Genomic DNA, 14,366 nt, shown 5'->3' on the forward strand with positions numbered 1-14,366 from the left:
CGTATACACGTGTCAGTTGTCATTTTTCTATTTAATTTACCCAGCGTTTTAATTTACCCAGTTGATCAACATTAATGTCTGAGTAGTGAGTCGTTACTCGAAATCATCTCAACAATCTACGTGACCAATTGATTCGTCCACAAGGTAAATACGAATTGCGAAAGACCATCGACGATGACAGAGACGGCGAGGACTCGTTAAGAAGAGAACGAAGAAAGACGTTCGAAGCGGAGAAAACCAAATGTATACAGTGACTTTTGATATAAACTGTGTGTACTCGAGCAAGAAGAAGAAGCTGTTCGAGAAAAATTATTGCTAAAACACACACACACACACACACACACACTGTTGCTAGAATCAACCAGCAAGTTTTATTTCACCCCTTTCCGTGGGAATTTATGCTTTCACTACCTGCAATGTGTTAAAACGCAATTAATTCAATAATACTTGGATCGATAATTCTTCTCGGATATTGATAATAGTCACTGTGTATGTACATTACGTGCATCGCGTGCGTGTCCTATTATATACATTACGTAAGGGAAATGAACCAGTGGATTCTATCTTCGTTTCCGATTGAACTCGCTCAGGAAACTGTTTAATAATCCGTTCGAAAACATGTAATAAAAAGGAAATTTCAAACAGAAACTTGTCTGGATAATAATCTGTCTGGATTAATGTAGATTACTATACATCCGTGGTTCCCAACCGTGGGGGGGGGGGGGCCCACGCCCTACAGGGGAGGAGGGCAATTTAATTTTCCAGAGGAGGGGGAAATTAATTCGAGAATGAGTTATCAACAGTGAATTTTTTTTTTTTTTTTGCATCTCTTTAACTTTCTAATTCTTTTCCCTTTCCAATTTGAATGTCATGTTCTTTTTTGGAATATTCGATTTGTTTAGATCTCGAAGCTGATGGCCTTTTCAGTTAGGTTTCCTCCACGCCAGCAATTCTTTGTGACAAGAGTGATAAAAATTATGCGCCAGTAATAAGAATTATATTGTTAATACGAGGCATCAGGATTTTAGAGTCAACGCTTAGGTGAGGCCCAAAAAAAAGTTGGGAACTATTGCTATACAGTGTCATATAATATATAATATAAAATAAATATATTAATGATATATTTATAATATATAATATATTATTATATAAAATATCAAATATGTAATAATATAAATATATTTTTATATTATTATATATAAAATATATAATAATATAAAAATATAACATATAAAATATTATCATATAAAATAAGGTATAATATATTATCATATAAAATAAAATGAACGTCCGTTTTATCGAAATATTCAAAAAAAAAATTTCTTTATACATTTGTATGTAATAGTCAACCCTTTCACTTTGTAAAAAAGTTCGTGCAAAATTTAAACATCTTCAGGCCACATAACGATCAAGCGGATTCTCGTTCCTTATATTAACTTGGGATTTTTATTAAACTAATTAAACAATTTGCACTTCTTCTTGATATATTTATATCAAATATTCCCACTCAACAGTGTGTCTTCGTGACTGTTTGTGAAAGTATTTCGAAACATGAAATACTTGTTGAATGAAACAAAGAAAGAATCACGTTTTCGCTGAAAGGGGAAAAAAAATCCCATGTAAGAGGACACAATGTTTTCACAGATGAAAAAACGACGAAGGACGTGCGTATAATAGAAGTATACGTAGAGGTAAAGTGGAAACGAGCGATCCGTGGTATTTTTCTTTTTTTTTTTTTCAAAAAGACGTTTACACGGTGGGCTAACAGTACATATTAATAATTAATGCGAGCTCTTCTGGCTAAAAGCTTCTTTTACTTGTTAATTCACAGTTCCCCTTCCGTTTGCCCATTGAACACGGCATTAACATACGCAAACGGTGGAACACTCGAAAATAAACTCGAAACGGTTTTGTCTTGATTCCGATTTAGCGCTTACCGATTTAGAGCTAACCATAGAAATCATGTCACTTTCTTTAACGAGTTTTGTGTATAATTTTATTTCACGACTTTATACGAAGAAAATCGACTGTTCGAGCAATTATTTAAGTATTTTACTTGATGATGCAAATGATTCAAAGAATTTATTAAGAGGACAAATATATTCTCGTAGAGTATTCAACGTGTAGATAAAAATGTTATCCTTTCAACGAATATAACGGTATGCTTTATATTTATGTTAATGATCATGTTCACATAACTTTTCCAAGATACAAATTGCAATATTGCACACTGTTTCGCGACAAAATGTAGCGTATCCAGTGTGTGAGAAATAACTCAACTAATAAAAATTAATGCTCTTTTTCATAGTGAACTGTCAGCTCACTGTGAACGTGAAAAGTCCTCAGAGTTCAAATCTGGCTGTGCTATTTTTTTCAATTCCTTCACAAGATTACTATGAAGTTTAGATTAACAAACTCCCTTAATTATCCTCCCTTCTCATTTACTTTGTTCATCTTTTTCATAAATTGTACCTATGTCCAATATAATAATTTATTAATCAGTGATTTTTAGCAATTACATCAGTTTTAGGGTAATAACACTCGTGATGAGTCTCGATTGTTAAATTTTTGTTTGTTGTTACATTTAATGACACTATCTCATTAAAGGGAAAAGAAAGGAAATTTCAGATTAATTACTGAGATCTGACATTCCAGTTTCACTTTGAAAAATTATACTTTATATTATATTAATTATACTATATTAATATGTACCATATTAATTATAGTATATTAATACGTACTATATTAATTATACTATATTAATATGTATTATAATATTAATTATACCATATTAATATGTACTATATTAATTATACCATATTAATATGTACTATAATATTAATTATACCATATTAATATGTACTATATTAATTATAACATATTAATACGTACTATATTAATTATACTATATTAATTATACCATATTAATGTGTACTATATTAATTATACTATATTAATATGTATAAACGTGATCACTGACGACTAAAAATCGCACAAAAAATGAAATCTTACGTTCACCCTGCATTCGACCAATCACATGCGTTGACAATTGCATAATTTACCGTCTTTCATCACGGTTGACACGTCGTTGACAAAAATTTTCCCATCAGCTCGTCAGCTTTTATTCTTTTATTCAAAACAAGCCGTCGTCCTTAAGAAACTCGCAAATTGGCAAATAGAGACATTTATTTTTTTACAGATAATTTTTGGCTCCTCGACAAGATTTATTCAACATCCTGTTTCGTTTTTTTTTTTTTTTTTTTTTTACATTGGAAGAACATTCTTCTTCCGAAAATATTATTTATACCACTCCGCGAGGAATTAAATCGACGAAACGTGCGTTAATTAATTGCGGGAATTAATCCGATCTACTCACCGGGTGTCCAGAAAATTTTCCACTTCCCACCCCGCGGAAATATAACTATTCGATCGCGGATGCACACATGCATTATATATAATTATATAATAACGATAATCGATTCCACAAACGAGCGACACGTCAAACAGACCTGCTCGTTATTATCATTATACATTTATTACGTTTAACAAATATAAGACAATTATCATAAATGATAGATTCTGAGAAACGAGCCAAGTCATGGGGTAATTTTCGTAACGAATCGTTTAATTACGATTTCAATTACTTGTTATTTAACATCCGCCCTAATGAACAACATTCAACAATGCTGCGAATTTACATCGGTAATCATACGATCGATACTCAATAGCTCAACAGTTAAGCTATTAGCAATTACAATGCAATTATTTAATGCATGGATGTTCCAGATTTAAATACCTCGATATTCAGTATCATACAACTCTTAGCTTAATTATGAATTTATATTTTCGATCAGACTGCAGAAAAGAACCAAATTTTGTACTTTTACACCACAATTATTTGTTTCCATTGATCTCAGGCCCACCGTCTAAGTAATCAAACTTGGCAAACACTCTTTTTTATCGGCCGAGTTAGGAAACACACAATCATTGTACATCGAAAAATACCCGTAGAGTGCAGAGAAAGAATGGGGGAAAAAAGTCGGCGAAAGACACGACATCGAGAGTAAAAGAAGCATTGAAATATACCTGCGAGCCCCATTTCCGAAACAGCAACGGATCTGATCTCGCTAGAAGACCTCGCAGAGATCCTCGATCGATCGTGCACGAGCCCTCCGGATCGTCGTGAGAAAAAGCTTCCCGCAGGTAACCTCCATCGTCGTTCTTACCGCGGGATCAGCGCGAGCTTGACTTACAAAATAAATTACGTTACGGCGTGACCGCAGCCGTTAATTACGTAATTTCTCGGCCATCTCGCAGTCAGTCGTTTGCCGATCGAAATAAAAACACACTTGCAGCCCAGAATCGATTCGTGGAGCCCCGGTGAACAACGAGGGCGAAACGAACGAAGGAAGATCGGATTGAAACGCGGATCGTAATCGTGGCGAACAGGTAGCTGGAAATATCACCGTCAAGATAACCTTCGACCGTTTCGTGACAACGTCGCAGAGACGACTGGCGAGCAGCTGACGCGTTTTGCGCTCGGCTCGCGGCTAAGGAGTGGGAGTAATTGGTGGTGGGGGGAGGAGCTCGGCTGCCGGCGAGTTAAGAGTGGGGGGAGCTTGAAATTTGGCGGGTAAATACAAGGGGTTGATCTCTCTTTCACACGTTCTTGGGGTTATTCTTCGTGAATCTCGATTGAATTCACGGTAGGTTTGCAGCCAATTTTCTCTGAAAATGCCTCTCGAAGAAATTACAGAGCAAGAAATCCCTGATTCGAATCTCTGAATACGATTGATGTCCGATTTCATCACACCAAAATGTACAATTATACAAAATTATACTGGGGAGAAGAGGAACGAATAATTGCGAAACATTAGCGGAGATGGAAGACGACTGTCTCTGGTCAGCGTCTGGAAAGACACAAGAAGATGCTTTCTCTTCAACTACAACCTTGACTGACCCTGAATGACTATGGCCACTGAATTCGTTGGAATGTGGATTACAGAAACGTACTGTTTCTTTTAAAAAAAAGCATCTGTGACTTCTACAGTTCTCTCTTTCTCGCTCTCTTTCTCTCTTTTATAATTTTCTCTTCTATTCATTTATAGAAGATATTTGGTTATTAGGAATCATATCAAAAACTGCTTTTTTCAGGTTTCAGCTCGCAAAGTGCCTAAATATTTCCCCCTTTTTTTCCAATTAAATCTAATTTGCAATTTCTTTTTATTAAAAAAGCTACTTTATATAACGGAAGAAAATATCCAAATACGCTTGGGAAAAAATGAATCTGCGAGACTGCAAGATTACGTAAGTCGAAAATCGCAGGAACATTACATCATAGACCATACGAAGGACATTCAAAATCGTTCAAACAGCATTTTCGCTTGAACAGAATTTACGTCAAGAGTAAGGAAACTTGGGATCGAGTGACAGCGTGATTCAGAAATCCTAACGCGAGATGCATATTTGCGCGGTGAAAAATTCGATCGTGAGCTACTTGATAAATCGTTCAATCTTCTTATTTCGCGTCTGATATACTTTCATATACACACACGCGGAAATGTGTACTAATGAGTTATTCGACGATTGACTCAGTCAGTTTCTTGAAATGTTTTCACTTCACGTGCGACGCGATTCATTTTGGTACATTAGTAAGTGATTTGACCATTTAATTTCCTCCGCTCGTACATAGCACGATAAATTACTAATTAATCTTCGTCCCTATATTTCCCTGGACCAAGAGTATTTTTATTTCAATATTGTTATTCCCTGTACAACAGATTGATCCCACACGTATCAGCTAATGCACGAACACGTTTTCGATGAATCGACACACGTGCTACACGCGGAGTAATCAGGAATGTAATCAAAATTTCAAGAAAACATTCCAGATTGTTCAGCCTCTTTTTACAACAAAGGCTTTTTTCGATTAATTGGCTTTTCCACGGGAGATACCGACTCCATCTAAGGGAACTCAGCAGTGCATAAGAGGGAGTTAAAGAGGGACAGAGAGAGGGAGAGAGAAAGACGAACGAGGAAAATGGTAACAAAGCTGGTAGTTGGTAAATGAGTCAGTTTACGATAAACAGAAAAGGAACGGAGTAATTTCTGCCGGCGAGAAGAGACAATGAGACAACCGTGAAATGAATCATTTTATATGCTGGCCCGACTATATCACGTAGCAAAGGATGATAATTATGTTGGTACGATACGTTGCACACACTTCGAAATTTCCGTAATAACTTCATCGAAAAACACATATCAGAGATTCCCTTCTAGAGGAATCACACGCTTTATTGGAAAAAGCAAATCTGAATATGCAGAAACGCGCAAATTCAGTAGAGAAAAATAACGTAGATTCGAATTAATTCGTGGGTAGACCATTTAGTTACCATGCTACGATAAGTTGTCTTTTTACAACTGTAGAAGTATCGATGACTAAAGGAAGATCATTTGAATTAGTAAGAAAATTTTAATTTTAAAATTATTTTTTACAATTTAAATTCTAATCGAACATAAATTTAAATTTATTTTTTAAAATTTCAATTTTAATCAAGCATAAATTTAAATTTATTTTTAAAAAATTTCAATTTTAATCGAACATAAATTTAAATTTATTTTTCAAAATTTCAATTTTAATCGAGCATTTATTTTTAAAAATTATAAATATTATTTAAAATTTATTTTTGAAAATTTTAATTTTATTTGAATTTGCAAAATTTCTGTGAAAAATTACAAGATTGGATGTTTTAGTGATGTCTAAAGCCTGGCTTTAATAAGTTTATTGTGGCTCTAATTACAAGATTTGGTATCTAAAGTCTAACTTTTAATTTTAATTTTAATTTCTATTTAATTTCTATATATTTCAATTTCAATTTCAATTCACCCTTAAATTTCTATTTAATTTCTATATATTTCAATTTCCATTTAATTCCTATGTATTTCTATATATACGTGTATGGCTGTTTTGCACGAGCTGGTCCGAAGCCAATCGCTTTAAAGGGGCCAATTGATTGCCTATAGCTCAACTAAAAAAAATACTATAATTAAAACGTCGATCAAACGGTTCAATCGATGCTTTAATCGTTCCTAGAGGATTGCTAATTGTAAGTAAAACAGGCCCGTAGGTCAGCGACCGGGAATAACAATAACGAGTGATCGCGACACAATAGTCACAATGGATGAAGTGCGGTGGATGTTAGGACTTAATTGCAAGCATGACAAAAAAACTCTTGGGCGAGCCAATATCCAAAACTAAGAGAATAGATTTTTTCACATTGACGCGAAACCTGAAGTTAAATTGTCGTTTGTCTACAAGATTCTTTTAAGAAAAGGAATTATCGGAGCGCGTCTCGCAATTCACCAGAAAATGGCCCGACAACATTTTCATAGCTGCCATGGCTCATGATCTTCTTGGTGATTAACTGTAAAGGGGAACGAGTGGTTTCGGTACTTTTATATCATGTGTCTATTGATTGACGTCATGGTTTAAGAATAAAGTTAATAGCAGCGCCTTTTATTATGGAAATTTATTTATTTCTTTATGCAAATAAGGGAAATCGCTCGTAAATGCAAATGCTCAATGATCTTCAAGTGCAATTACGTGCTGCTTTTGAAATGCTCCTTTTTTCTTTCAGGTAATATTGAATGAGTGTGCGAAGCAGATGAAAAAAAACAAAATTTTCATAGCTTGAAGCATTATTCGCTGCAAAAACGCTTTCTAATTGGTTATTTCCAATGATACTTTAGAGACAAATACGCACATAATACTGTAGAAAACTATTAACACGTTCTATTTAAAACTGATTTTTTTGTCGATAAGTTGAATTTAATACACGATACATTTTCTTCCTACATTCTTTAGATATCGCACTGGAATTTGTCACGGTGCAGAGCTAATAAGGATTAATATGCGAAAATCTACTAGAAAAATTGCAACGAAATATACTTTTCTTTCAATTTAAAAAAGAAATTCGCCAAATTTAAAATAGAAATTAAAAAATATATACCGTTTCTACGTATTGGTCCTCCGTGTTTTAATTATCTGTTGTTACAATTATGCGATTATTCTGCGTGATTCGAAGAATTGAAAACAATTTCAATGAGAGAGATATCCTATGAGAGATTATCTAAGAATTTGTTCTCCCCGAGAAGTCTGTTTCACTCAATTATTTCTAACAGGACAAAGTTTCTTACGAAAATCGTGCTTCTATGTTTAAAGAGAAGAAAAAAATGAACGTGCTTAATCACGATCGGAATTAAAAATTAATTTCAATCAACTTCTACATTACCATCGTTCCAATTAATTAAGACAACGTTTAAACAAACAAACAAAAAAAATACGCGTTTTTCTTATCAGGTTGAAAATGACTACAGCCTTAAATCATGCGAATGAAAATAATGGTCACTGATTTAAAAATCAGAAACATCGTCGTTGTACGATTAAAAGCTGACTGGATCGATATTTGTCATTTAGTTCTCATTTTATTTCGTTAACTCTTTTAACTAATATAATTATACTAGTTAATTATTATAATTAACTAGTATAATTATGCCATTTAACTAATATAATCAACTAATACAATTATACTAGTATTACAATTAATTAATACTCCTGTACCAATGCACGGAAGAATTTGTAATTTTCCACTTGTTGGATTTTCAAATTTACCGTTCTCATTGATGTACAATTACTTACGCTAATATCGCATTCCTCAATTACGCGACAATACATACATCTTACCTCTGAGAATCACTAAATTTAACTTCGGACGTCGATATTTGATCTCATATACATAATTCAATACACATAATTCATTTAAGCAAGGCGAGAATTAAGACTAAGGAATTAAAAATAAAGGTTACACCAGCATTGTATTTTAATATGAGATAATCGAAGAAGGAAACAATTTGGTATTATAATATCAATTGAATGTTATAAACATTTAAAAATAATTGACCAATAATAGTTCTTAAGCGGGAATCGATAAGCAACGTACCGAATTTACAGAATAGATTGCAGAATACTTTCAACAAAATCTTATTGACTTAAAATATCGTGATTTTTGAAGAATCAAACACAATGCGAAGAAAAAGCATTATAGTGAAAGATTTCATTGGCGAGAGCTATGCGTTAAAAAATGAATCATTTAATACGTATCAAAATATACCAAAGCTATACTTTCGTAAAAAAACTTATGCTCCTCGCGTCTAGTCTTCAAATTCGGAGAATAAATTAACCAATTCAGACGCAATGTTCAGTTTACACGTCTCTTTTTGACGAACGAATGCAAATGATTTTGTCGGTCTTAATTACAATCGACTTACCTAAAGCCTCGAAAAGCTGATCGTCGAACCGCATTTTGGTAACCGCCCTGTGGAATTCGAAATGGCCGCGTAAACTCAGCGTGAAAGCCTCGTTATACGTGTATGCGCGTGCACGCGTGAACAGCACACAACACAGGCAACAAATTCTCTTCACGTGGTCGTCATACTCCCTGTCACTATACCGTCGACCGTTTAAAACGACGATATTTGTCAAATTACTGCACCATCACGCGCGAAGGTTGTTGAGTGACTACTGAACGTGGATCTATCACTTTTATCGTTTGCCCGTGTAGTAAGGGAACAGACGCGCATGTGGTGAGGGGTAAAGCTGCGCATGTGGTGGGGGGTAAAGCTGCGCATGTGGTGGGGGGAGTAGAGCTGCGCATGTGGTGGGGGAGAGTAGAGTCGCGCATGGTGGGGGGTACAGTCGCGCGTTAACCACCAGCGGAGCAACGTAGGAAGAGTACCCGCAAAGAAAGAGAAAAACTTTGTCAGAATGATTCAACCAGAATATTGAATTTAACTACATAGTTCTACGTTTCATTTAGCTGCTTATTTGCATTGGTATATTTGTTCATGCGTATTCTAACCGCTTAATCTTATTTACGCTCGTACATGAATCTAATTTAAACGTGATTTTTTTTTAATGTGTCAATTTCTTATTTATAGTCTGACGGTACAGAGCACATGACATGCAAAAATATGCAACGTGTGCAAAGTAAGTATGAATATCCAACGTTACGCCGTTACTTGCTAAATGAATATTTAGCGAGATTTTTAAATAATTCTTTTTTTTTCTTTTTTTTAGAAACGCCGAATAAATTCATGCCCGTTCTAAAAATAGGCAGAACAGTGATATAGTATCTTATTTGAATGATCGTTTCAGCCCATTACTTGTACAAATGTTATCCCATTACTTGTACAAATGACGATAAGATAATCGGTGTATTGTAAATGTAATACACAATTAATTGTTCAGGTAAAATTGTTGTGAAACTTATATCAAGGATGCTTGTTGAGGGAATGATAAACAGATTAATCAAAGAACACCACGAATTCGAAGTTGAATCGGGGAAATCTAAATAAATGAATCTTACAGCAGAAATAAGTTTGTAATTTGAAAAGATTAAAACAACTATATATCTAATGGATGAAAGTTAAAGTTGTTTTGGTCGTAAGTTAAGTTTTGATTTCAATGTTTGATAAAAGAAAAGATGATATCGGTCGAGAAGTGGTAACTGTTAACAAAATTAAAGCGCTTCGTCATCGCACAGTTAATATTGCCACTGTGACGATGATAAATTATTACCTACAATATGCATTCTGTATTAATCTCTACTTTAACAATGTTTAAAAATAAAACATTAGGTCAACGTGTTTTACAAGGGTCAAGTTACATAAACGATTAGATATTTTCATCACATTTCCATTGAATGCATTATGTAAACATAAAATTTTATTACATGACATTAAAATTTGTTTAACTTTTATATAGATGACATTAAAATTTATGCACAGAACGTCTTAATAATCACAATATGATCGATAAGAAAGTGATTTCAAATTAGATTCTACTCCTTTCGCGAAATTCAAATTTTTATCAACATCAAATTCAAAATTTTTCCATTGCCATACTGAAATCGACAATTATAGTAAAAATTATCATCTGTTTCATCTAAAGTAAATTATATCATATTGCTAGACTATATATATATAAAACGAAAATTTTTAATAAAATTGATATTATCGTCAACAGTTTCGCAAATATTCGTGAAGAATCGATTCAAATGAAATATCTCGCGTAGAAGAAAGAAAAAGAAATAAAGTTTTGATAATCACACTGGAAATGTAATTCGAATAGGAGTGTCAGAGATGAAACGCTGTTTTGAACAAGATAAACGGACTTGTTGATAACTTTCTTGGGATAAAATCAAGATTCGCAATATCGCTAGCGTAATGAAGATTTCAAGATCAATCGATTGTAATATTTGCAATTAATTGTTTGCGCGAATTTTTAAAAAAATACAATCACTCTGAGAAAGAAAAATTATTACACAGTGTGTGTGTGTGTGTGTGTGTGTGTGTGAGACAATGATTATTTCTAATAAATGAAACATTTTAATTATTTCCACACCAAGGTGGCAAGAATTAAAGACAAGAAAGAACGGACAAGATTAAGATAATAAATTTCGTATCGTACCGAAAAGTGAATTTTATCAGATGACGATAAAGAAAGAAATTTCCCTCAAGATCTTCCCGAAGATTTCTTCAAGGCTGATGATACGTCAACGTATGTTTTTCGCACAATGTAGTGTCGTGCTCGGTATCAAGTCAAATCCAATCACTCGAAACGGAGGAGAGACAAAGTAATACCGAAATATTATAGTGTGAAAAATCACAGAGATTGCTCTTCTCTTTTTTCGAAAGTTCGACTCCTCTTCGAAATTTTATTTCAAATCCAGCTGATTCGACCATCGACGAAATTGTTGAAAAAAGAAGAAGGGAAGCGACGCATTGACAAATCAAGCGGCACGTTTCAAGCGCATGGCGAACTGAAGGTTGCTTACAACAAAGTTTATAAACGAACGGGTCACCTCGATAACCCCGCGAGAATTGCCGCCACATTGATTATACGGCGTACGGTTCTCCAAGATGTCTCTCGCAGCTAATTGGCTTTGCACCTTTCATCGCCACGCAAAATAACAAATGACGAAAATTATTTTTTGCACACCGTGACGACCCTATAAACACAAACCCAATCTGAACTCTGGGCTCCGAGTATCTTCTTTTTAAAATAGAAAAATTAAAGCACATTTCTTTTAAACGTGTGACCTGCAACTCTGCTCTATCGTTGTTTTTCCTTTCAGCTAGATAAAGGGAATAATCGATAGAAAAAGAAGTTATTGACACAATTAGTCGAAACGTATCTGGATTATTAGGATTACGGGGCGATAAACCTCATTGTTAAGCGTTATCGTTGCTAACAATCATCAAATAACAAGCGGGAAATTTTATTATTGTTCGCGAGATACTGTGATGTAACACATGTTCGTTACAGCTATTTCTATATCAGGGCGTGTGTGTCTTTAAAATAGAATTGAATTACAAATTGAGCGTAATTTTTTACCTATTGTCAGTCGTTATATTTAGAGTGTCTCTATCAGTCGAATCCTTCGAGTCGAGCATGGGGGATTGATCGATTTCAAAAAAGAAGTAATACTAACACAAAGTAGGAAAACTTCCATACAAAATAATCACGAGGCTCTCGCCATTGTTCTTCGAAAATAGTTAGTACTGATTGTACATATATCGAAGATTTCCTGATGAATCACAATTTACAACTCTACACAATTTTCCTCTATTTTCTTTTTCATCAATAAACAGCTGTTTGCCACTTATTTACCACGTTCGATAAGAGAAATAAACTTGGTGAGTCAAGGTTGACACTATTTCTAAGCGGTGATAATCCGAGAAAATTCGTGATACAACCGCGTTGACCAAGATAAGAACATTATGTAAATCATATTCCTCATAAATAATTACGCGTATAAAAAATGAATCACACGAAATGAATTATTTAACTTGGACGCGATAAAGGAGGAAAAGTTAAATGAAAAAGACACGTGAGCAATCGTGAATTTTTACCATCGTTGTTAATCAAATCGGATCGAAAAGTTCGTCAGAACAATCACAGAACGAAACATTATTCCTTCCTTTCTTCTTTCCACACATTTGTATGTTCGTTTCGTTTCAGTTGTTTTCGCGAAGCCTTTCAGAAAGATGCGAACACTGCCAGAGCTTTGAGCGCAAGTTTATTCTTGGGTAGACAATTAGGTGCAGAAAAATTACGAAATCCCGACATGTGTGTATACACGTATGTAAGAAAGGATTTCTAAATTTATTCGCGAAGAGCAGCGAATAAAAAGGAGCTAGAAAGGAGGCGTTCAACGGCAGAATGGGATGACAAATTGGCACAGAGAACACGTAAATATTAATATTCACCTGCGGCCAGGAGAACAACGTACGTTCGCCGAATTACTGGTACAGATACTCGGAAAGGATCGAAACATGGAATCATTGCATCCTGGACAAAATCAGAAGCGGAGCCACGACTCTGTATCACGTGTTGCTTATCTCTATTTGTCGAAATACGTACAATTGGAGAAATTTTTCTCCCAAATACCGCGATAACCTTGTTTAATTTTTAACAACTCGTATCTTTCGTGCACCAGCATTGATCATTTCATTTTTCTCTCTTATTATTTATCGCTTTATTTGAACAAGCAGAAATTACTGGTTTAATTTTGATTTTTAAGTAAAGTAAATTGTATTTATAAAAATCTGGATCAACGTGAGAAAAGCCCGCTTCTAAAAGAGATTCGCATATCATTGAATATCGTTTGGAAACCACCGTGTGTTCCTTATCATTTAGGCGTGTTTGTTAAGAAACTTGCCGAACACTCGTACCGTGACTTTTCAATCACTAAATCGTTAATAAATCGACAAAATGTGCAAACACGGTCGATATTGACGACTCTGCTCTATTGTTAAGCTGCTGTAGTGCATCAAATTCCGATGGCGAACTCTTTTCTTTCTCAATGTTCTTCAGTGCAGATCACTTATGCATATTTCATAATCGATACTTTTACGCATTGGAAAACGACAGCGGCGTTGCAAATCGTTTCAGACTTCTTTGCCACGAAGATTTCACTCGGACGAATACATCAACGTCTGAATAGAAATTTGAATAATAAGCTTGAATAATAAATACGAGTAAGTACGCGTGTAATTACGTAAAAACAAATTTATAAAAACCAATTGCCAAGGCGAGAGCTCCCTCCTTTCAGCGTGGATATTATTATCATTGCCGTTTTTTTATTGTACAAAAACGTTTCACGAAGAAACGACGTCGCCGACAAATGCGAAATAATCTCACTGGCGAGGATATTTCTCGCGTGATTAAAATTTTCGCCTCTATCTTCTTATAAATATAATTGGCGCGCAAAAGTGTTAACAACCCGCCAAATTCAATTTGCAGC

At 34.4% G+C, this 14,366-nt stretch overlaps 1 protein-coding gene and 1 long non-coding RNA gene across 6 annotated transcripts in view; one reads left to right on the plus strand and one right to left on the minus strand.

Moving 5' to 3' along the window:
- The window catches only part of LOC122530598 (hepatocyte nuclear factor 4-gamma), a 40,333-nt gene that overhangs the window by 23,210 nt on the left and 2,757 nt on the right, over positions 1 to 14,366 (minus strand). The window contains exon 1 of one of the 4 annotated variants that reach the window (XM_043657692.1): positions 9,328 to 9,601. The exons of 2 other annotated variants lie outside the window; for them this stretch is intronic. In XM_043657692.1, coding sequence (XP_043513627.1) covers positions 9,328 to 9,361 — 34 coding nt within the window. In that variant the 5' untranslated portion in view covers positions 9,362 to 9,601. Of the gene's footprint in view, positions 1 to 4,086; positions 4,519 to 9,327; positions 9,602 to 14,366 lie in introns of those variants that run through there. One more of the 4 variants, XM_043657693.1, reaches the window with a different exon arrangement.
- On the plus strand, positions 9,737 to 12,591 carry LOC122530603. 2 transcript variants are annotated; one of them, XR_006307056.1, is made up of 4 exons: positions 9,737 to 9,891; positions 9,997 to 10,045; positions 10,136 to 10,306; positions 11,466 to 12,591. It is a non-coding gene; the product is annotated as an uncharacterized LOC122530603 (long non-coding RNA). The 2 variants fall into 2 exon arrangements; XR_006307055.1 differs by lacking the exon at positions 11,466 to 12,591 and having other exon boundaries at positions 10,136 to 10,893.

The sequence above is a fragment of the Frieseomelitta varia genome, unplaced genomic scaffold (genome assembly GCF_011392965.1).
Source record: "Frieseomelitta varia isolate USP_RPSP 00005682 unplaced genomic scaffold, Fvar_1.2 scaffold_347, whole genome shotgun sequence".
NCBI classification, from domain to species: Eukaryota; Metazoa; Arthropoda; class Insecta; order Hymenoptera; family Apidae; genus Frieseomelitta; species Frieseomelitta varia.